The 23934-nt window shown below is 39.4% G+C and overlaps 1 protein-coding gene across 1 annotated transcript in view; it reads left to right on the top strand.

The window, feature by feature from the left end:
* Window positions 1-21800, top strand: part of RSF1 (remodeling and spacing factor 1) — a 67717-nt gene extending 45917 nt beyond the window's left edge. Inside the window, exons 10-16 of the mRNA XM_005495475.4 lie at window positions 2558-2612; window positions 3907-4013; window positions 6977-7044; window positions 8086-8293; window positions 9990-10213; window positions 12165-12356; window positions 14046-21800. Of these exons, the coding sequence (XP_005495532.2) occupies window positions 2558-2612; window positions 3907-4013; window positions 6977-7044; window positions 8086-8293; window positions 9990-10213; window positions 12165-12356; window positions 14046-14620 (1429 nt within the window). The 3' untranslated portion in view covers window positions 14621-21800. The remainder of the gene's footprint in view (window positions 1-2557; window positions 2613-3906; window positions 4014-6976; window positions 7045-8085; window positions 8294-9989; window positions 10214-12164; window positions 12357-14045) is intronic.
* Window positions 21801-23934: the final 2134 nt, after the last annotated feature.

Here is a 23934-nt window from a genome sequence, read left to right as displayed (position 1 = left end):
CATGTCCTACCCACCAGCTGGAGGGAATGGACATTAAAGCCTTCTAGGATCTCCCTTTTAATCCATGTTAGATACTCTGGGACTTCTTGATGGAAAATCCCTCTAGGAACTACTTGTCTGATTCTCCCAGGCTTAACCAGGTGGAGTACTTGCTTTCATAGGCACTTTCATGACTTCCCTGCAGCAATTTTTGCAGCCATATAATTGAGATAAAATGTTGTCTTGAATTTGCCTAGGAAGATGTTATAACCATCCAGTGCTTATCTACTGCTGCCCTTGGAGATGTCTTGGTTCAAATGTTTAAGCTCTTGGCTAAAGTCTTGAACTCCTGTCTGCCACACAAGGAATAAAGAATTCATTCGATATAGTTCCGTATTTCATTTCAAGACCTTGACCTCAGCAGGATTGTCTGTTCCATTTGCTGAGTTCTTAAGCAGTGTATACTCAAGCCAGTGAGAAGAACAGCAGGACTGGAAGACTTTGCTGATCATGATTAAAAACAGATTAATTTTTCTCATCTCCTGTCTCTTGGTATTTTGCATTACAGAAATGAGAAATTGAGTAAACCATCAAAAAAACTTGCTGAATACTAAAATGTTTGCACTTCTAGTTCCTTTCTCATTTCTGTAATAGTATTCCTTGCCTTAAAATGTTATTTTAATTAATTTTCAAGGGCATAGTGATTTTGCACAGCATCCTTCCTCCTCATCCAACTAATTTAATGATGCCCAGGTGGATGAGGATTTCTTTTCATTTGTCATGTAGGAATATTTATATTAGGATGCAAAACCAATTCCTTATATAGACAGCTGGTCATTTCAGTAGGCATAATGATACCAAGTTGTTGAAGTCCACGGTCTTTTTACCTGTAACACAACCTAAAATCCATTTTTACTCTTTGTAAGTATTACTTTAGGAACTGTGCTTGTTCATTTTATTTAAGAGTACTATGCTAGAAAGTGCAGAAGGCTACTCAGAGGACTGAAAATTTACTTACATTCTTTAGAACTTAATGAAATTTTTGGAAACAAAATTTTTAAACATAGATACTATTATTTGCAAAACATAACACAATGAAGTAAACATAGCTGAAATTAATATATGTTGTGGACATTGCTGCAGTAATGTGCATGATGTGTCCTGTTGCAACTCAAGTGTAGAGCAACAGGCTAATATGAGCTCTCACTATAACTTCAATAGTCTGATTCTGGTTGATTGAGACACTTCAGTTAAAAAATCCACAGTCCTTCCAGACACCAGTAAATGCCACCGACTTTCATTGTGCTCTTAATGTCTTTAAATTGCCCCTTGTTTTCCTGGAAAAAAGCTACTAGCTAGGGACCTGTGGTGATGGGAGTTTGGTTACACATCCTAGTCTGCCCTAGTACCTGGCTGTTCTTCCTCAGAGACTGTTCTTTGGAAGTTCTGTTCAGCAGCATGAAGATCAGCGTGTAGTGCTGCTTGTGAAGTGTTAGAAAACCCATCTCTAGTTAGACTGACAGATACAACAGGATTTAGAGAAGACTTGTGTCCTTCAGGAGCCAGAGTTGTCCCTGAGGCAATTCATATGATGCAGAATGTCTGTGTTGAGGAAAGCTAAATCTAAACTGAATTTTGGTTCTGTAGATTTAATCCTGTAACACACTGTTGACAAGGAGGACAGCCTGCTTCTCCTTAGAAGAGAGTCCTGTATTCGAGTACTTCTCTGTCTCCCATCTTTGGTCAAGTATTCTCTACACTGATCCATCCTGTTTTTTCAGCCCTTCTCTAATGGGGTGTGTCTGCTGCCCTCCAGTAGCTCCCACTGGCTGGCTCTGAACTCTTCAGCTGGATCACATGTTTCTTGGAGATTGTGTGGTGCCCAGATGGCTCTAAGTGCTCCAGCCAGGTGTGAACAGGACTGACTGCCATGGCAGGTGTCCTTCAAGGTGTCCTGTCAGCTGTGGTCCTATTTGCACATCTGTCTATCATCATAGTTCTTTGAGCAGCAGTTTGACTCTGCTGATCTTTGCTCAGGCTGTTCTTCTCTGGCAAAGAATTGCTCTGTAGGCAGTTATTTGTCCCCTGGTGTTTCTAGAGTTGGTTCTTCTGCTTGGATCTAATATCTGGCATTTATCCATTTTGGATTGCATCCTATGTTTACATATTTTTTCCAGTTCAGTATGATTCTGAATTCCCATTTTGTCTTTCATCACCTTCACGATTGGTGGTAGTTACAGATCTGACAACATAATCTTCATCACAGCATTAATATTTTTCAGTTGTTTTTTTACTTGCTTTTTATACCCCAAATTCAATAATTTCTGTGGTGCCTGCCCACAGTCTTCAAGTACTGTTGTTTTTGAGAACTCTTTGGAAATCTCTTACATTATACACGCAGAAAAATATAATCACATGAGAATTAGCATATAATCCCAATTTCAATAATTTTTCACTTGGAACATCCTCTTGGGATGCTTCTGCCTAGTAAGAACTTCAAATGGTGCTAATTATAGCTTTATTTTAGATATCTGCAGACTTTCTGTAAACTTACTTTCATTTTCTTTCTCTCTTTAAGAAAAGAGCGATTGGTGTACGTGGGTATCAGTATTGAGAACATCATTCCACCTCAGGTAAGCTAGTGTGTCTGTGTGGTATTATTGCTTTATTTTCCAAACTTCTCAGGGAAGAAGTCTCTCAGTGCTGTGTCAGGGGTGCTAGTAGCATCTTGGAAAGAAAAATCAATCTATATACAGATCAGAAATAATTCTAGACTCTTCATTTTAGACTGAATATAGTAGAGAAACCAAGGGAACTTTATGGTGTTTATCAGAGCCACCTGATGCCACCCAGAGTCCTCTCCCAGTGAGGGATTGCAGGACTACCTCCCTGCCCATTACAGTTGGATTTTGAGTTGAGTGCTCAATATTCAGTAGTCTGTAAAGGTGGGAAGCAGTTATTTAGCTCTGGTGTTTGCTGTGCAGTTGCCTAGGTCTGAGCTAATTGTCATGGCTTTCCTTTGGAACTGATGGAAACAAATGTTTCTGGCTTATGATTCAGAGGGAATGTGTAGGATCTCTAGGCCACACAGCATTTGCATTCAACGAGTGGATAAGGTCACGTGATTAAGAACTGTAAACATTCAGCATTTAATTAGCAGATGCTTTTGTATGGTTTCCCTTGAGAAAAGAGGAAAAATGCTTTGATTCACATGAAGAACAGCCTCTTCTCACTTAAATACACTAAAGCAAGTCTCTTGAAGTGTTAGCCAAATGCTTTCATCTGGAATTATATAATCTGTTCTTTGCAGTTCCATTTTGAACTTTTGTTCATTTTAAACATTGACTTTCCACTCTGCCTGGCTGTAACAAGGCCAGCTTTTTCTCCCTGTCTTTGAATAACAGAAAACCAATAACAGATTTTACAAACTTGCCAAAGAATCTATGGCTGAAAGCAAATATTTGAAAAATGGAGCCTTGGGGCAGATTATTTTGCTTTAAAATTAATAACTTGCAAACAATGTAATAAAACTAATCTGCATTAAACTTTATTGAAACTTCACTGTGTAAAGGTATCCCTGTGCTCAGTATGTAGAGGCAGTGGCCACAGTTTGTTCAGCTGCCGCATTCACTAGTCCTAGGAGTATCACCTGAGGCATGATCTCAGCATTGCAGCATAAAGACTATGATCCAATAGCCTGAATCCTTAAAGTCTGTGTTTGGAAAGTGATGTAGCCTGAAAGGGCAAAATGTGGAAATTCACCTGAACTGCTGTAATGGGTCACTATATTACGAGTTAAAATGTCATGGGTTGAGCATATGAGCTTTCTAGACAGAAGGAATAATCTGTATTACAAGTTCAGTTATAATGAGTATGAAGGGAGGGAGGAGATAATGCTTTTTTGACGCTTCTGTCTTATCTGAACAGGAGCCAGAAATACCTGAAGGTCAGGAAGAAAAGAAGAAAGATTCCAAAAAGCCCAAATCAAAACTTGAAAGGAGATCTACCAGAACCCGAAAGTGCATAAGCTACAGGTCAGCAGTTTGTTAAAATAGCTTGTACAGCAAAAGTCATACTGTTGTTTCCTTTCTGAATCATCCCACCACTCCTCATGTAAACTTCTGCATTTAACAGAGAAGCCCAACTAAAGTGTCTTTGTTCTTTCCTCTGAATACTGGTTATGCTCAGTGGTTGTGAGAGCATAAGGTGATATAGTGAAGTGTGATGCATTAAAAAAATGAAAATGTATATGGTGTTTTGTTCAGGAGTACTGGAGAAGGTTTTGATACTACTGCAGTTTCTGGAGTGAGTTAAAGCAGATGAATTAAACCTTTCCTTTCTCTTACACAGGATACTTTTGCTTGTGTCTCGAAAGGCCTTCAATTCCTTGCTCTCTTCCCCCTCCCCACCTTAGACCATCCTTACAAGAAAGGGTTATGAAACTTACAATGTAGTTATCATACAGTGTGTCTAAAAAGGAAACTCTTTCAAGAAATATGTAACTCTTTAGAGAAATTTTGACCAAAATGTAATTAGTAAATGAAAGTGCCAAGATTCTGCATTCTGAAAATAGGATAGGTCACTAAGGTTTTCAAAATGCAGCATGATTTTAATTACAACTTTTGTTCTCAGTGTATTACCAAGTTGTTTTTATAAACTGCTTTCTAAATAATAGCTTGTGACACTCGGTATCATCTTCAGTCCACCAGGCAGGTAAAATGCCCTTGGGATTAGAAAATGATGTGATTGCCTGAGAGATTGTGGTGGTTTGTCCTAGATGCATTAGGAGTATTAAAAAAAAAACCCTCTATCTTTCCAGCAGTAGCTCTTTGTAAACTTTTATCATCAAAAACTAACATTCCAATACTAAAATAACAAACTTTCCAACAATAACCATCATTGGATTTATAGTCAACCTGGTTTGGCTGCTGAGGAGAGGCATGGCATTTGCATAGGCTGGGTTTTCCAGCCTGGTCAGAGCACTCTGTCTGACTTTGCTTAGCTGTTGGATTTTGGTAACTTTTTGAATGAACAGGAAAAGTCACACTAATGAAAATGCCATTGCTGCTTTGGGAAATCAAGCATTCCTGTGTGGAATGTTGTGCTACAGGCAAGACTACACAGATCTGCTGTTATGTTAATGCCGGGTCAGGCAGCATCTGACCAGGAGGAAAAAACTCCCTGCCTGTAGGGTGTGTGTGGCGCAACTTCAGCAGGACTCATGTTGTGCAATGACAGTAAATTTTTATTGAATGTAATGTTTCAGGAAAATCAGTCTTCTGATAAAAAGTGATAATATTTCTTACAAACTACATCATACACATAAGTTTGAGCTGGTGAAAATATTACACATATCAGTGTGTCAGATTTATATGTCTGCAGTGAAGTTCCACTGGTGTCACTGAAAGTTGTGACAGCAGAGGAAAATAAATGCTTAAAGTCTTATTCCACTGGGAAAGAGATCGGTATTGTGGAGCATCCTGGTTCTCTAAGGGATCTGTAATCCCTTTGTATCACTTTTCTGTTGAGTCCTCTCATGAGCAAGTTAGCAATAACCTGCATCATGAATTGAGCAGCAGCAGAAGAAATTATGTTCCATTACACCTAATGGACAAGCAGCTGTCAGCTCACCCTTGTCTGAGCTCAGGTTATTTGTTAGCAGTGGTTTGAAAGCATTAAGTGATTTCTCACATTTTAAAGAGGGGGTTTTTTTAGCTGTGTGGAGGGAAAACAGTGTTTGAGTAATGTGAAAGTAATCTAACTGGTGGGATAATTTCAGAGTTATTTCCTTGCTGGGTAAAGCAGCCTTGAGAGTGGCATGCAATTGTTCCTAAGGAATATAAAGATATCAGAAGTCCATCACCTTATTTTTAAAGGAGAAAGTGTTTTATGCTTACTATTGGAATACAGAGTAAAGTATTAGATTTCTTTTTTCCTTGTACTGCCAGAGGTTCCTATGGAGGACCAAGGTAAATATAACTGTAACCTTTCCTTCATGACTGAGAATTGGAATCTTTAAAGAACGTATTGTCCAGTTGTTAGTTGTCTGAATCTGAAAAAAATACAACAAATAACTTTTAAAAAAATGAGAAGAAGAATTTGCATCTAAATAAAAATTCTTTTCTATATAGTTAATAAAATTTGTACTTTTGCATGTTGGAGCTCAAGGCATCTATTTTTATGAACAGGTAACAATCCTTTTTTATGGAATTTGAATTCATAACTGAAGAAACAAACTGAGGTCATCTGTGTTGAAAGGATTGGATCTTTTTTCTTCAGTTTGCTCTTCTCTTTAAATGAGCCATTCAGGGTGCCGAGATTTATGCAGTTTTATAAAAGCTGTTGCAGGACAAGCAGATTCAAAGACTTTGCTTTTGTTTGTCTATTCAGTTATGTAACATTGCATTACAACTTACTTATGTAGATTTATGAGGAACTTTGTACTTTGTGTTTTATTTTATCTGTTCAGCTTAGAATGTTGCAGATCCACAAAGTATCATGAGCTTTAAGAGTAGAAAGCAGCTATGTGCAATCAGTTCTGAAGGAAAATGTGGACAGAAAAAAAGAGTTGTACATTGAGTTTAATAGATGATTCTCAGGCTGTTTTGAAGGTTGGTAGAGCTAATGTAATCTAATAAAAATTGTGGAAAAATGGTGAATACTTTGTATGAAAACGCTATTGAAACCATTTTAAAGAATTTTCAGATTATGTATGTTTAAATTCAGAGGCCTATTGTGTAAAATGGGAGGGGATTTCTGTTCATGTAACTCAGTAGTGAGACAGACAATGGTAAATAATCCTCAAGCAAGTAGAAGTAAGAAACACAACTTTGATAATAAAATAGCCATTTAAAAAAAAATCTGGCCCATTATTTTAGTTAATTATATATCCAGCCCACTCTGTGCAGTGTAATTTCTTCAGATTTTTGACATATGTTTTTGTAACGATTTAATTAAGGTTCACTTCAAAGTGGTAAATGGAAGCTGTTATTTTTAGGTTTGATGAATTTGATGAGGCAATTGATGAGGCAATTGAAGATGATATCAAGGAGGCTGATGGAGGAGGTATGTTTCTTATGTTACTTGTTTTGCATTGGTGGTGATGGAGATGGAGAGCAAATTTATTTTGATATGAGAAGCAATAAATATAACCCGCTCCCTTTAAACTCTGTAGTTTGCCAGGGGTATTTTTTTACTGCTGTATTTTGGAGTGGCCATCCCATGCTGCCAAAAGATGTAAGAAAATTAGTAAAAGTTGATAGTTAAATATAGCCTGTGCAGGTTTTTGTATATGTAATGAGTAAGTTTTGGATTTGAGATTGAAATGGCAGCAGTGCTATTGACATTTGTGCCCTGTAAAAAGAGGACTCACAAATTGGTCTGCAGTTGGACCCCCCTAAAAGTCTGGGTGTAGGAAATTGTCTTAATATTCATTCAGCTCTATTAGCACTTCTTATCTGAACACCATAAAAAGTGAAATTCTGTTCTTTGTTGCCATTATGGCAACATGGGACCAAACCAGATGGATTTGTGCTTCTACATCACATTAACTTGCCTGAAGCAAACAGCCATGAAACATTGTCCCTCAGCTATTTGGCCTGTGGCATCACCAGACACTCACCAGTTTCAGAAGCTCGTGGATGTAGGCAGACAATGTGAAAATCTGTGGGTGTGTAACACAAGGTCCATTACAGTAAACATAACTAAATCTCAAAACTAAAAAACCTTTTCAAAAACCCCACTTCTTGGCCAAATCACAACTCAAACCTTTCATCTCCTAAGAAGGATATTCAGCCTTATGAAAAATGTGTATTTTCTGGTAATTTCCCTCTCAAAAGGCACTGGCATGGTAATAGTGTGGTTTGGGGTTGAGTATTAGAATGCAGACACTTAACCATGACCTTCTGCATTCACCTCAGTATTTCCAAGTGACCACAGCTGGGCTGTGTATGTCAGAGCAAGACTCTGGACATAGTCTTGCTTGACAAGAAAATACTCTGCTTGACAGAAAAGAAACTGAAGGCAGGCACATGCAAGAAAGATCTGTAGAAAGTTAAACAAGAAAATAAACTTGCTATTGTTTCCCCTTTCTCTTACTGAATTCAGGCATTGGCAGAGGCAAAGACATGTCAAATATCACAGGTCACCGTGGGAAAGACATTTCCACAATCCTTGAGGAAGAAAGGAAGGAGAACAAGCGACCACAAAGGGCTGCTGCAGTGCGACGCAAGAAACGACGGCGACTAAATGACTTGGATAGTGACAGTAACATGGATGAAGAAGAGAGTGAGGATGAATTCAAGATCAGTGATGGGTAGGTCTGCAATTTAACTTCCACCACAAGTCACTGAGCTCTGCAGGCTTCTGTGACTCTGGACTGCCCCTGAAATGACCATCAGGAGCATGTTCCCGGTGCTGGAATGGCACTGTACATTGCCAGTAAAAGTCAGAGAGTGATAGAAAGGTTTGGGTTGAAAGGGACCTTAAAGATCACCCAGTTCCAAACCCCCTCCTATGGACTCCTCCTGGCCTAGGGAACATTGTACTGGAAAAACTGCATTCTGGATCCATGTGCTGACATCATCCAATCTGTATTTTAAGCCTAATACATGCTGGAAACCAGACTGTGATGTTTGAGGCCTTACTACAGGCTTCTGTTAGTGAAGGAGCCAGGTGGGCTCAGTTCTCTGGCTGATGTGACTGTCAAGCAGAAATCTGTAACAAAAATGTAGCTAAAATGAGGCTGGTTGTTCCCTTTTAAAAATTAGAGTTGAAAATTCCTATTTTGTAGGATTTTTTTGGCCTGGTCGTTATTTAGAAATTGGAAGAGGAAAATTTTCATTATTTAGAGCATACAAAACCTTCAGGCAGATTCTGAAATTAGTTCTTGGTTGCTGCTCTGTAGGAGGTAGATTTTGAAAACAGTCAAAGAAATGGCTTATACTGTAAAAAACAAATGCATGTCATTGCTTTGGCTGACTGAAACTCACTTAACACAGAATTTCTCCTCATTCAGTCTGGGCAATTACTGATGTTAAAAAACCTGATAATTTTAGATTAACTTTATGCCTTAATGAAGCAACATAATAAAGCAGGCATGAGGTTATAGGCTCTTTACCAGCAACTTTTAAAGCTTTACACCAATCATTGAGTCAATTTACTAAGTGTATGGAAAATCTATACAAGATAAATGCAAATTTTGAGCTTTGTTTTTCACCTGTGACTATGCTAAGGACATTTCATTGGCACCCTGAATAATTGAGCTACACACGCTGGAAATTTCTAATCAATGAGTGTAGCTTGTGGAAATGTCACAGAATTAATAGTGCATTGATCTGTTAAAGTGTGCTCATGCATTTTCAACTCCATCCTCTGCTTAAGGCCTTCTGGATCTTACACTGGAATTCAGATTCAGCTGGCAGCCAAATGCAAGTGACTGTGTACCTTCAGTGTTCGATGATTTTTAAAAAGGCCTGACTCACTTGAAATTATGGGAATGTTACGAGCTTATAAGGTTGTGAGGTGCATGTTTTGCATTAGAGCCATAGTTTTGTATAAAGACACAATATTCTAATTGTCAGAAATTGTGTGGGACAGTTCTGGGTTTGTAAAGGGAAGGTCACCTTTGCTAGAACATTGTTGGTGGTTTTTTCCCTCCACACTTACTGCTGTGCAGACATTACATTGCAATGAACAATATGAGCACTGTAGAATCTGTCCTGTGTTAATGCCACCTGCAGTGTTGGTTTGACAGAGTGTTTGTATCCACCTGCTGTTGTAGTCTGCTGTGTAATGTCTTGCACTATAGCACCATGTCCCAAATACACAGCTGAAACCTCATGTCAGTGATGGCAGCTTGCTCTCTCTGGGTCTTTGCTCCTCATGATAAGATTTGTGCTTTTTTGTTTTGTGTAAAATGGTACTTATCATTTGCTTGTAAAATACAAGTACTAGTTCAATCCTTTGGTTGTAACACCTAGCTCTGTTGTCTGGGGTTTTCCTCTGAACAGATCTCAGGATGAGTTTGTTGTATCAGAGGAAAATCTTGATGAAAGTGAAGATGACCCACCATCAAACGAGGACAGTGACTCCGAGTTCTGTGCCCGCATATCCAGGCGACACCTCTCCAGGCCCATGAGGCAAAGCAGGCGGTTACGAAGGAAAACAGTCAAGAAAAAATACTCTGAAGATGATGAAGATGAAGAGTCTGAGGACAATTCAAGCAGAGAGTCTGGTGAGTACAAGCAGTCTTTGATATTTTAAATACTCTGTTCTGGAGAGAGAGAGAAGGGCAGTCTGAGCTTCTGTCACGACTGACTAGCTTGTTTGCTTGCTTTGGTCAAGTCAGATGTCATCTCTGCTGTGAAGCAGTTTGCTACTTGTTCTGCTGTCAGTATTTTTCAGGAAACTGATATTGAGCACTAGGTTCTTGGCATTTCTAGGTAATGATGTATTTAAATAAATGCTTGTGCTATGATTCTAGAGGCCACCATTGTGGATAGTTGCAGCTACCTCTACTACCTCTCGTGTTTGGCACAGGATTATAGGAAAGAGGATGGAGACAAAAGTGTGCTTCTTTATAGCTAGTAGAAGACCTTCTGAACACAGCTATGAAAAAGATTCAGAAAGAAACATTTTCCGTCACTTTTATGGAAGAAAACTTCAGTTGTATGGCATTTTGTGTTTTCTGGGAGGCTTGAAAGCAAAGAATAACACCTTGAATCTCTTTCTCCTAAAATTATCTTTAAAATCTTTAGTAACTGAAGACTTTGCATCACAGGAGAACCTAATAATTCATGTTATTCTACTTGTCCTTCAACTACTTCATTTTCTGTTGGCATGGTTTGAAGTGTGGGAATAGTACCTGTGCACTACATAAACTCTTCATGATCAGCTTCTTTCTCTGAAGACTGTCCTCCTTGTTTCTGCTTCATTTGAGACACAGACTAGAAAGTGCCATATACATAAACACTCATTTTTTCTCACTCTTATTGTGAATTTAAGGTTCTAACTATACTGGAATGTTAACTTACTGCAGTGTGTGTTATGTTATCAGTGTTTTATCTGTCTGTCTAGATTATAGACGGTGGACATGTTGGAGTAAATTGGTTTGGAATACTGATTTCCAAAAGAAAGGTCCATACACGAACAGATGAAAACAAATATAGGAGTGATTATAGTCAATGTTATCTCCTTGTCCTCAATGCATCATTGCATTGATCATAAGCTCTTATCAATAAAGATACTGACAGAAGTCTAAAGAGATTGCTTATCTGTTCTGTAATGCACAAGAACAACTGTTTGTTTCCTGGTGGACACATATCTGTGATAAAATCAACTGATTCCTGTATCATTCCATATATATCTAAAGTATAACGTGAACGGCATGTTTCTCTTTTTCTCTTACCCTCATTATTGTTCATCAGGATCTTGCTTTAACCCTGTTTTCAGCTAAGAAAGTCAGGTGCCCTGCAAGAGGCTTTATTTTCAGTCTCCAGAGATGGAGTTTCTTTTTGAAGCTGGTTGTTCTTGCTGACTTGCTCTGTTTCTTTGTCAAATATTTTAGCAAGTAAAGAGGATGCCACTTTGATCTGTGGCTCATGTCAATCTCTAACTTAGAAATAGTGTGTGACTTTTATAGAAATGTATCTTGGGATGATGGTTCTGGCATAGCTCAGTGAAAAGCAGATGAAGTTGATTTGAGGCTATTTTCAACTGATGTAAATAAATTTAATTTTTGAAGACTCTAGCTGCAGTAGACTGGTGCAGGAAGAACTGTGATTGATGGTAAGTTTCTTCTGTGTGGTTTCTATTTTAAGCAAACCCACGATTGAGTGAAACTGGTTTTTGTTGTTAACTTATATAACTCTGATCTTGGAATTTCCTCTTGTCAGTCATTTTTCATCTACCTGTTCTTAAAAGTCTTTTAATAGAGTACACATTATTTAAATTTTAAAAGCAGAACAGACTCTCTGGAGGCACTGGTAATGTGTGCCATCAACTCCACTTACCAGTAAGGTTGTTTCCACTGCTGGGAGTTGTAGAGACGTCTTTGACACCAGTAGAGATGAGGCAACAAAAATACCATAAGGAAACTATCTGAATTAGGAAACTTACCTAATTTTTTAATGTGATGCAGTTTTGCTTTGATGGACTAATGCACATCACTGTTTTGTTCCATACAGAGAGTGGTGATTACACAGATTACAGTGATGATGATTACCTGGAAACTAGGAGGAGAAGATCAAGAAGGAATCAGAAGAGACAAGTCAATTATAAGGAAGATTCAGAAAGTGATGGCTCACAGAAAAGTGTCCGATATGGGAAGGAGTTGAGAAGAGTTCATAAACGCAGACTCTCCACTTCAGATAGTGAAGGTAAAATAAACAGTCCAACACTTCCAGGAGCATGTGGATGTCAGCATCAGCACAAAGAGAAAGTTATGTAATTCCAAGATTTCAGAGAATTGTCTTTCTAGAGTTCCTTGATGTTTCTCAGAAACTCTCCTTCTGAAACCCACTGGTACTTTATGATGCACTGAGTCACTTCTCAAATTTATCATTGCCCCTCATCCTGACTTCCAAGTCTGAATTTACTGCCTGACACAGAGTATTGGGATTCCAAAATTGGCAGTAATACAGCTGTTTCAGCACTTTTCTGTTAAGAGAACACAAAGCTGCATCCCACCAGCCTCTAAAGATTCTCTTGTGCAGGAGGAAGGGCATTGCCACTGGTGCCCTGACTGTGTTTGTGCTGGCGGTTCAGAGCCGTTCCATCTCCTGTTTAAGGAGCTGTGCCAAGTGCAGAAGAAGCCTCTCTCAGTAACGTCAGGCACACCATGGGTGGTTGGCATGCTTTGTGATTTATAATTAATTAGCTTTTACAAAATCAGCAGCTGACTTTGCCTGTTTTGGATTGTGGGGGCCTGGATTATCAGACCTTCGCTTTGGCTTTCCAAATGCTGAGTGGTGCAAGTTGCGATGGATACCAGGCTTCCTCAGAAAATGAACTGTCCTTGGCTCCCTGAGTGCCTCAGTTTTGGAAGGGGTCTCTGGAGATTACAGAGTGGTAGAGTATCTTCTAGGTGAAGGGAAACAAGTAGGTGATGCAAGTCTGTAGTGTCTCAAAAACATGAAGTTCAATGCAGCCTGTTCTCAGGCTCTGTGGTGGCTTTTTTTTACCAGTACTAGTGGCTTTAAACATTCTCTGATTGACGTTGTCTTTTCTTCATGAAGTCCCACTTCCTCAGGTATTTTAAGTATTGGCTTTCTGTATATTAAAATCAGCACCATTTGGCACCTTTCCAGCACCATCACACAGTTCCCACAGTATATCATAAAACACATAACAGTGTTACTGGAATTGTAATTACTTTAAAAATAGAGGAATACTGACGGTCTCAATCAACTTGAACTTACATTAAATAATACGCTTTAAAATAAAAATTCCCATGATTTCTAATGGGAATCACAAAGAGACAACAAATTATATTTGCCATTTGATTTTTCAGTTTCCATCTTTTTTCACCACAGCCACCAAAGATGAGTGTAAAGGCTGTCAGGGTGTAGGCAGTAGTCCCATTTACCAAAGCAGCAAGCCTCCCATTAAAATAAGTTGTATATAATTTGGAGGTGGCAGGGGTATAGTACAGCTCTGTGTGTGTATGTGTGTGTGTAGATATGTGAATTTTATGATAGACCAGCCATTATTTGGGTTGTGAGTTCCTGTCAGGGTACAAATAAAGTGCATACAATGAGATGAGGAGTGCAGTTCTGTGTCATTCCCAGCATGGAGTTACCAGTTTTAGGGAAGAGCACACCTACTTCCAAAGCATCTGGTACTCCTCAGATTGGAAACAGAATATCCATAAATGATTAATACTTGCTACGTTAGAAGTTAATTTAAAAAGTATAAAGAATGCAAGCCTTTTGGCTTGGTTGGGGAACCTGGGGAAGGAGACAGAAATGTGTGTGCTCAGAGAGCTGTCTTGTTGGTGAGGGTGAAAGATGAACAATAAATGTTGCACTGAGATTTGCTAATGGCTCTAAGTCTGCTGCTTCTTCCAGAGAGCTACACATCTAAAAACTCTGAAGATGAGGAATCCACAAAGGAGTCCAAGCGATTGATTCGAAAACGTCGGCGAAGTACAGATGACTATTCCGAGGAAGAAGGAGAGGATGAGGAGGAAGAAGGAAAGCCTGTCCGCAAACGCCTGAATCGAATTGAGACCGACGAGGAAGATGCGTGCGAGAACGCCAACGACGATGCAGAAACCCCCGCTCCCGCAGAGAAGCTGCCAGCAGCACAAGCCCCCCCAGACAACCCCAAGAAGCACTGCTACCGGATAGAGAGCGATGACGAAGATGACTTTGATAATGTAGGGAAAGTAGAGAGCCCTTTGGACTACAGCCTGGTGGACTTGCCTTCCACCAACGGACAGAGCCCAGGGAAAACCATTGAGAACTTGATTGGCAAGCCAGGCGAGAAGACCCAGGCCCCCAAGGACAGCACAGCCAGCGCCAGCCTGGCACCCAACGGGACAGGCAGTGGGCAGGAAGCGGTAGGGCCGGAGGAAGATGAAGATGAACTTTTGAGAGTGACTGACCTTGTTGATTACGTCTGTAACAGTGAACAGTTATAAGACTTCCATTTTTGTGCTAATTTATTCCACGGTAGCTCATACCAGCGGGCCAGTTATTAAAAGTTGTTTTATTTTTCCTAGAAAATTCTCCACTACAGTATCACTTTCTAGAAGCAAGAATTTCACCAGTCCTGCAGTCTTTCTGTGAAGTGACCAGTTTTGAACTTTGAAGACGAATTGCTGTAAATTCCCTCTCTTACCCCCCCCTTCTCCTTCCAAGTCCATGGTCCTGGGTAATTTCACTCACAAAAACCTTATAACAACAAGAGATTTGTATATTTTTGACTTTATATTTCCTGAGTGCATACAAATTTGTGGAAATGGGTGGCCTAAGAAAGCATTCCAAATCAGTCAGGGCCCAAACCGGAACTGGGGTGGGTTTGGCTCAGGGGGTGGGGGGATGGGAGGGGGGTGGTGCAGAAGCACTTGTGCTTTAGCTTTTTCATATGAGATATATATTATATTTAAATGTTCACAACTTAGATTACAACTTAACAGACAGTTAAAAGCAAAATTAATGTCTGTACTGTCGCATTTTGTGAGTTGTAGGTTAACATACCATAGCTCATTTTAGTAATCACCTTCATGGAAGCAGTTTGATTTTAATACTGGAGGCAAACAGAATTATTAGAGGCCAAGAAGGTACCATAAACAAGAACTCTGCTATTCATTATGACTTGCAGACTTTCCTAATAAACATCCTTTAAAATGTTTGTACAGTGAAGTGTACTGTAATGAAGTTTTTGACAGTCGAAACACTTTAGCCATGAATTTCTAAAGTGATCTCATGCACAGTTCATGAGATGGCCTTCAATGGACAGTGTCTAGAGGGAGGACGTTTTGATGTCAAGTAAGTCTGTAAGCTGGATGTCAAGTAAGTCTGTAAGCACTGCAGACTTTTACAGACAAAAGAACCCTGCAGTCGCTGCCTGGCCACATGAGTTTCATAAGCAGTTGGAGTATTCTGAAGAAAATGTGTTTGTACAAACGGCATTGACCACAGAATGACAGTGCATAAGAGGATGGAGGGATTTTCAAATAAACCATGACTGGTCCATTCATGCCCTTAATATCTACTTCAAATTGAAGTAAACAAATGGAACAGTTTTCCTTTTGGAGGTTTCCTGTTTGGGGTTTGTGTGTGTTTTTGTTTTGGTTTTGATTATTTGCCTGGATGTATTAGCAGGTTTTGAATGTAGTTGTTGGCCTTTGGCCATTAGAATTTTCTTAAAATACATTTTAATAACTACCATGTGACCAACTGATTTCAAGACGGCAGAGTTTCTGAGAGAAAACGCTTGACTCCAAGACATCTCATCAACTTTTCAGCAGGCATGAAGTGATATGTGCTTTTATTCAAGGGGAAAAGAAAAAGACATTGGAAGAATTAAAACCCCACCAAATCAACATGGGGCGCATCAAGAGCATTCCGTTTTCTCTGTACTCTGATTAAGATGTAGGCTGTAGCATTTGTACATGTTATAGGACACAGGCAGCTCAAACAAATCTGCCAAACGTTGAAATCCAAAAAGGTCACATCTGTTAATCCTTTTGCTCTGAGATTTGGATTTTTGACTGGTGTTTATGTCCATTGCCGGCAATGGATGCACCAAAGCTGCTGCTGCCACTGAGGAGTGAGTTCTCCTTTCCTGCCCCACCTGATTCCCTCCCATTATATTGTATTTACTAATTAATCATTAAGCACTTCTGTTTTCTTGTACTAAAACCAGCATTAGGCCTTTACTAAATACCTCTCTAGAAAACATAGATCCAAATTTTACCTACCTTCTGGCCTTTAAAATCTTGGTTTTGTTTCCCCACTTTTTTCTCCCCAAGGTCTCTCAGAACCACTCTGTGACTTTTGCTCCTTTGGATTCTAGCAGTGCACATATCATGCTATAAAACTAGGATCAGAAAGCTGCAAAAAGACGGAACTTGCTCATCATCTGCTGTGCTAAGCAGGCTTGTGATTAAAAACAAAGAGAAATCACTCTCTACATGACAATTTAATTTCATCGAAGATTAAATGTTTTCCTACCTTACTGATGTTAACAATTAACAGTTAAATTAATAAAATGGGGTAGTGAAGAGCCACAGAAGCTTAGAATGAGTTCTTAAAAGCATTTGTAGCATTTTAAGCTACTCTAGTGCTTTTTTTTGCCTAGGTGATGCATAAATGCAGTATTTCTAAATTCTAATATACTTGTGTGTTAGAACAAGTAAGAACACAAGGCTTCCACTTGTCCATGACAGTAGTTGCTGAGCATTTTTAATTCTTTTAATTCTTGCAATGCAAACTGATTCACATCCATCAACTCTGTGGAGTCTATAGTTCCTCATTTGTTTTGCCAGTGCCATGTTTTCATTTGCTGCCTGATAGAGCCTTTTATTATCTGATCAAACATTCTTGCTTGTAGAGTCACCTCCAAATGCTAAATACTTAGTGGGGAGATACTCATATGTGTAAGAAAATTCAAAAGAGTTACAATTCTGGACATACCAATTATCGAGAAAAATTATACAAGCAGGAAAGACCAGGAAGCAATATAGGAGCATTGAAGCTTGCATCAGAAGTGTCATGTTTTAAAAATTGCCAGTTGTTACCAATTGTACTTTCTATAGGTCTCTTCTTAAAGCAGCTTTTCTGTCTTCTAAGAAGTCACCCTTCGTACCTGAGATTGCTTCATCCCATAGGATCTAGAGTTCCTCCTCAGATCAGTGGGAATTGTGTGCAAGGAAAAACTGCAAAAAATGCTCTGGAAAGTATTACCATTTTTAAACTTGGTATTTTTGTCATTTTTAAGGCTTCCTGCTTGGTGGAAAATGTATCATCTCCTATTTGGGAAGATGGCATTTTCTGACAAGAGGCCAGCTATCACACCGGGTTCATACCGTTACAGTATGTGTGTGTGATTCCAGAGTGAAAATGTCTTCCTGGTGTCCTTACAGTCTTGTGCCCTTCTGTGCTCAGTGCAAAATCAGGAGCTGGTTGTCTTTGAACAGTGATCTTCAGGTGTAGGTTTGGGCTTAAAGCTCAAACTGTATGGGAAACGGGAAACAGGCCAGGGATTGTTTTTAATGAGACCAAGCAGCTACTGGCTGAACATGCTGAGCATTTCTTCAGCAAACTCTTGTTTATTCTGCACAGATTATCACTAACAGCTTTGTCTTTTTTTACCAGCAAGCTCTTTTGTATATAACTGACTGGGAGGAAAACTGATTTCTATGTGTGGTCTAAGTAGCACTGCTGGGAAGAAGAACATATAGATCAAGTGGAGGAGTGGATTTTTTTTGCCACCAGGATAAATTCTGGCTGTTTCCTTCCCTGTGTGGGGCTTCTATGACTCAGTGACAAAAAGCACACAAGCAGGGCCACTGCAGTAATGAGTGGGCTGTGTTAATCTAAGCACTAGGGGGATAGAATTAACAACTGGGTTGGTTTCACCACAGTTGCTGTCTTCTGGTTGTTGAGTCTGATAAACCTGAGCATATTATTGATATAAGATGGAAAGTGGCATCATATTTAACAATACTTAGTTAGCAAGGTCAGTGCTGAACAATCGACTCTTTGATACTTTCATTTTGTACATGCTGAATTACATTTTAAAATCACTGCATCTTCCTGCCTATTTTTTTGAGTAAACAGATTGTTCTGGTCTAGCAGCACTTAAGAGAAATGAGAGACGCTTTTTTTCTTAAAAGCTCATTTTTGAAGTGTCACCTTCAAGGTTTTGTTGTATTAAGTGTCTCGGTTGCTCTCCATATTATGGGAGCTAATGACTTAGTTGGACTGGTTTTCTGTTCACTTCTGTTCCCTAATTGCTGTGTCTGAACTTTTGTTGAGAGACTTTACCTTGAGAAGCTCAAGGGGCAAAAGATGTATGTTCACAAAAGAAAAATTGTATGGTAGTGGTACACCTGTTCTGATTTCTCTTTACATCTATTATTTGAACTACACTGGTATCCAGATGCTGCGACTGTGTAATAATTTTATTCCTTCATTGTCAGGGGGTCCATTTTATACCTCTGTTTTCAGGTGCTTATAATAACATGGTTTTCATTCAGTTTTTTTCAGTAGGAAGCTCTAGCCTAAACCTTCAAATAATGATTTCAAATCACATATTTTTACAAACTTCTTTTATGAAAAGTAAACAAGGAGTTTTTATGGCACCTGCTTTTTTAAATTCACTTTGTACACAGTGATTTAAATAAATCATGGCAGTAGTGTTCACCCTGAACTGGTCTGACAAAGACATTTGTATCATCTAATTTAAAAAAGCTTTATATAGGCCTTGAAAATTTGGTTTGATACATGTGCAGTGATTACTATTCACAAACTTGTAATGTGGTTCTGATGTGCAGTGGGTACCCTAGGTATGTATTTGCATTTGGTGTATGCTTCTGATCCGGTGGGTAGATAAAGTCCTTAAATATATATATAAATATATGTGGAAGATCAAGTATCTTCAAATGAAACAGTAACTTTGGGGGGAAAATTGCATTGAATATGTTATGGGAATCTCCAGAAATAAGGCAGCAGAATTTTTGCAAGTCCTTAAGTGTTCAAAACTTCCATAGAAGTATTTAGAATATTGTCAGAAGTAAGGATTTACAGGGTCAAGATCACATTTGCTGGTAGTGTCCCCTTCCCTAACAACTGGCATAGGGACTGTATCTCATGTGAAATGTTGGAAGGCAGAAAGTAAAAAAATCCAGCAGAAATTATCCGTTTGGGTTTTTTTGCTGTTGTTGTTTTGCTTGGGGTTTTTTTTGCTGGTATATCCTGATATAAGAATTTTGTATGACTAATTTTTGATGGTTTACTCAGTCTGAGACCTAATGTAAAGCTCTGGCTTCAGAAATACTTATCAGTTGGAAATTATTTCTGGAGACCCATCAGTTGGGGTATTGAGGATTACTAGTCACTTTGGAAAGTCTCATCACTTACCAAGCTCTTCTTTTAGATTAGTATAACTAAATGAGGTAGTTCTAAACAACAAAAATATGGGAGTGATTGTTCCAATACTTCAGAGTAATTTAACTTACTTTGTACATTGCAGAAGATGTATATTGCTTAGTATAACACATAAATAAAAGATTGCAGAGAGCTTCTGGGGGAAAGAATAAAACACTCTACAGTAGATAAGTTTTTAGAGTTGAATCTCTGATGTAAAGCATTTAGATTCAACTGCAATTAAAAGCAAGTCTTATAACCTTGGTTTTTGACTATCATCTTGTAAAGGCTGGGCCTCCACACCTGAGCTGAGGAGCAGGAGAGGGGACAGCACTGCAGTTAGAGGGGCACACGTGTGCCAGCAGATCTGCTGTTGCTCCATACAACCCCAAAGGTTGCTGAGGAGAGCCGAGCGACGGCGTGGCTCCGTTTGTTCGGCTGGTTTACTTTGTGCACTTTGCAGCACTTTGTGTATAGTCAGTCTCACTGGGTCCCCAGGTGCAGACAGAGTCACTTGCTCCTATTGGGATGCTTGTTCCAATAATGGGGAGATGGGGAATGGATGGAGGGAAGTGGAATGGAATAGTGTGTATGCAAATTCATGCCATTTGCAAGAGAGGTCTTGGACAGGCCTAGAAACTACTTGTGACTTGCTCTTTACAGGTGGGATTTCCAAAGGAAGGTCTCCATTTAGGAGAATCATCCTGATACTCTCCTTTTCTCATCCTGATTTTCAAAGTAACTGGAAAATGTACTTGATATCTCCTTCCTTGAGGGAATAAATAATGTTCCTCCATCAGTGCAATGTGGATGTAGAAAAAATTAGGATCAGTCCATAGATTATAATGACAATGTTTGTCTCCAGAGGTGACAGTCAAAGTCCAGACAGTTTGCTTTCTTTATTCTTCTTACTGTGTCCCACACAACTGAACTTGCATCAGTCTGTCAGAACTTAAGTGGTTCTGCAAGGATAAAGTCCTTCTGCAAAGATGATAGACCTAGTAGCCAGTGCACTGTTTGTTAGTTAGAACAGATAAAAGTCCTTAATAGATACTGATCTGCCACTCAAGGTAGTGGTAGGAAAGGAAGTCAAATCATAAAGCTGTAAGCCTTGTTTAGTTTTCCATTTTGTACTCGTTATATGGACTCTAAAATCTTGTACAGTACCTTATTCCTGTCCTGTATTCACTCAAAGGATGCTCGTCCCCCTTACTGGCACTAAACTGCCATTAAACTGTTGCCAATGCAGTTTCTCATTCCTGCCAGTGTTTCATCGCGCTCCTGCCTCAGCCAGGGGACAGATGGGACTGATCCAGATGCATGATGTTACCATTCCTGGGTGCAGGGCAGTTCTCACACAGGCACAGATCCTGTCCATAAGACAAACATTGGGGATTCTCAGTGTCCCACATGGATGCTTACCCTCCAGTATTCTTTTGACAACTGGATCAAATCTGCCAGACAGGTCTCTTAAAATTTAAGGTATGCTTACATGAAATACATTTTTGTCTTGCTCCCATGTGCTGTTTGTGTGTTTGCAAAGACACGTTGAGTTCCTTAAAAATGGTCTCCACAGCTGGCCTCATCTTCTGTTTTCTTTCTCTAAAGAATTAACACAGTAAAATTCGGAGCTCTTTATGTAGCATTTAATCCTTGCATTTTTTGAGTCCTGATCCTTGTTTTTTTTAGTCTTTCTTCAGTCATGACTTGCTACAATATCAAAGGGAAAGGACCTGGGGACACACACTGTGTGTGTGGGAAGGGGGGGAAATATCTTGAAAAAACTGGAAGTGTTATTCTTGTTGCACATAAATTGGGTGGTGCTTTCACTGTCTTTTCCCTCCCACTGGTAATACCACGTGCATGTAAAACATGCTGCGTTAAAACTTTTTTAAATGGAAATCATGGTGGCATAGTGCTCAAAGGGTTAACTGCAGTTTATTAACAGCTAATGTTTTTAGATTTGCAGTACACAACTGTTTAAATACTGTATTCCTTGTAAATGAAGTAAGAAAAAATGTTAAGGCTGGTGCCAATATTTTTGTTAATGAATTGTTCAGCGTTGTCTCTCACTACAGTCTGGTCAGAACTCTTTGTGTATAAGCTGGGCCTGAAGCCATTTTATAGCTTGTAGGCCTAATTGTGTAACTTTTCTTTCATAATGGTTTTGTTATAATATCTACTGTCATTTCTTTCATATAAATATGACATGTAAATTGTCATAATAAAAAAGTTGAAATAACTTGATGTACAAAGTATAATGTGTATTGCAGATACAAGTGCTTTTTAATGAGCATTACACATGCACATACCTTTTTTAGTTTTAGAGCAAGCACTGAGTAATGGCTGCTGTGTATTGTTCCAGCCTGTGATGGTGCCACTGCCTGCCATGGGAATGGGCAGCTCCTGGTTTATGTTGGTTTTGTTGCGGCAGCCCAGCTGACAGAACCTTCCTTTCTTTGAGCAGCTCTGGCTGACGGTGGGGAAGATGTGATAGATTTGTTTTTTCAGTCACAAACATTTTCTCTGTGTGTTCCATCTTTTATATGCTTTTTATATCTCATCTCATAGTGATGTTGCAGTCACTTGACAAAAACCAGTGTGCCTGCAGCCAGCACTGTACCCAGGAAGGCTCTGCCAGCAGACAGCCATGAGGTGTCCACGTGGTGCACAGAGGAGCCAGGTTCATTTATTTAGGCTGAGATGTGTAAACCTTGGAAATAATGGGGAAAAAAACAGAAGTCTGAAGGGACACATTGAAGAAGCAGATGTTCTGACATGTGACAATGGACACGGATAATATTTCAGGACTTTAACAGGAGAAAGTCAGGGAGAAAGAAACAAATTGAAGAAGGGAGTGGCTTTTCTGTGTGAATTGCTGAAGCCTGTCAATCTTTATTTTAAATGTGTCTGTGGCTGCAGTTAAGCTGCTGCCTGTTTCTGTAGTGATGAGAAATTGCTGTGAAATCCATCCCCTTGCTCCACTGCCAAAACTCAACACTTCCATTTCTAACAGATGAACTGGCCACCTTATGGCAGGCAGTGCTGTGGAGACAAACAAGCTCCCCTGGATGGTGACTCCTGCCTTCTGTGCTAAGGTGACAACCCTGTGAAGGTACCTGCTGCTCTCCATTGCCTCTGAACACGGGCCTGGTTGACTAAAAAATCACTGTTGGACATCCAGTGTTCGGCTGGATCTGAATTCACTTCTTAAAGCTCTTAGAGATGAAGGAAAGTTTTCAGGTAAGGCCATTCTGTTCCACTCTTAACTTAGAGGAAACATCTGCCTTCCCCCTCTAAGCTGCAGCACTCAGTACTCTGGTGTGAAGTGTCTGGATTGTGTAAATTAAGGAGGATGTGGATTTCTCCTTCTCTCTTAATGCCTCATCCTCAAAACCAGCTTCCTGCCTGCACTTAAACTATCCCTTTCCCCATTTTCTTTTGGAAGAGTGGTATGCCACAGAAGAAAGACGTGCATTTGCATACCGGAAATTATCTCTGTACTACTCCACTGCAGTGGCTTCAATCTGCAGTAATTCAACGCCAACCACTCAGAAATCTTAATTTATAGTGATCTAAAGTTGTTGTGTGATGTGGAGTTAACTACAAAGGTGGTGAGAACTCTCTGTGGCTGATATTACAGCCACATTAGGTAAGAGGGGGTGAACATCAACAGGAGCATTGCTTTATGGCCACTAAGTGTAGTGAATGGTATTTCCCACCTGCTACCATAGTCTGATCTGTGTTCTTGGATGAACTGCAAATTTTTGTTTCCAGCTGACCACTTCTCTTGGTGTTGCAAACTTGAAGATGGTTGAGAAATTCCCCTTTCCTCATGTCCTTGCCTCTATTAGTTCTTTTCAAGCTATTCCAGCAGTGTTTAAATATCACTTCACTGTGAAATTTGCTTTCATTTTAGTCTAGGTGATTATTTGTATGAGTAACAATTATTTGCATTATTATGTACTTAATTAAAATCCAAAATGGGTAGGCATGGCTGACCAGATTTCCAAAGCATTGCCAATACCTCAAACTGAGAGAACCATTTTATGTTCTGCTCCTTGCTATCCAAGACTGTAGCTAGGAAAGTCCAGAGAAATGAAAGAAGGAGACCTAAGTTCATGTTTGTGAGAATCTGTGTTTGCACACAGGTAGCTAAATGACTCCTAAAAAGTAAATTTCAACTGATAAAAGGGAAGGTTAACATCCACGACAAACCAACAACTTGCTTTTGGTACACTGCTACAGCAAGAGTATTTGCCATGCTGACAAGTCAGGGAGAAGGGATGTTTGCAGTGATGCTGCTCACTGATGGTGTTAGCAGAAGCACCCCCTGATAGAGATGTACTTCACTGATGCA

This window comes from Zonotrichia albicollis, chromosome 2 (assembly GCF_047830755.1).
Source record: "Zonotrichia albicollis isolate bZonAlb1 chromosome 2, bZonAlb1.hap1, whole genome shotgun sequence".
Taxonomy (NCBI): Eukaryota; Metazoa; Chordata; class Aves; order Passeriformes; family Passerellidae; genus Zonotrichia; species Zonotrichia albicollis.
Note: the sequence above shows the minus strand (reverse complement) of the source record. Positions and strands in the feature narration are given on the sequence as shown.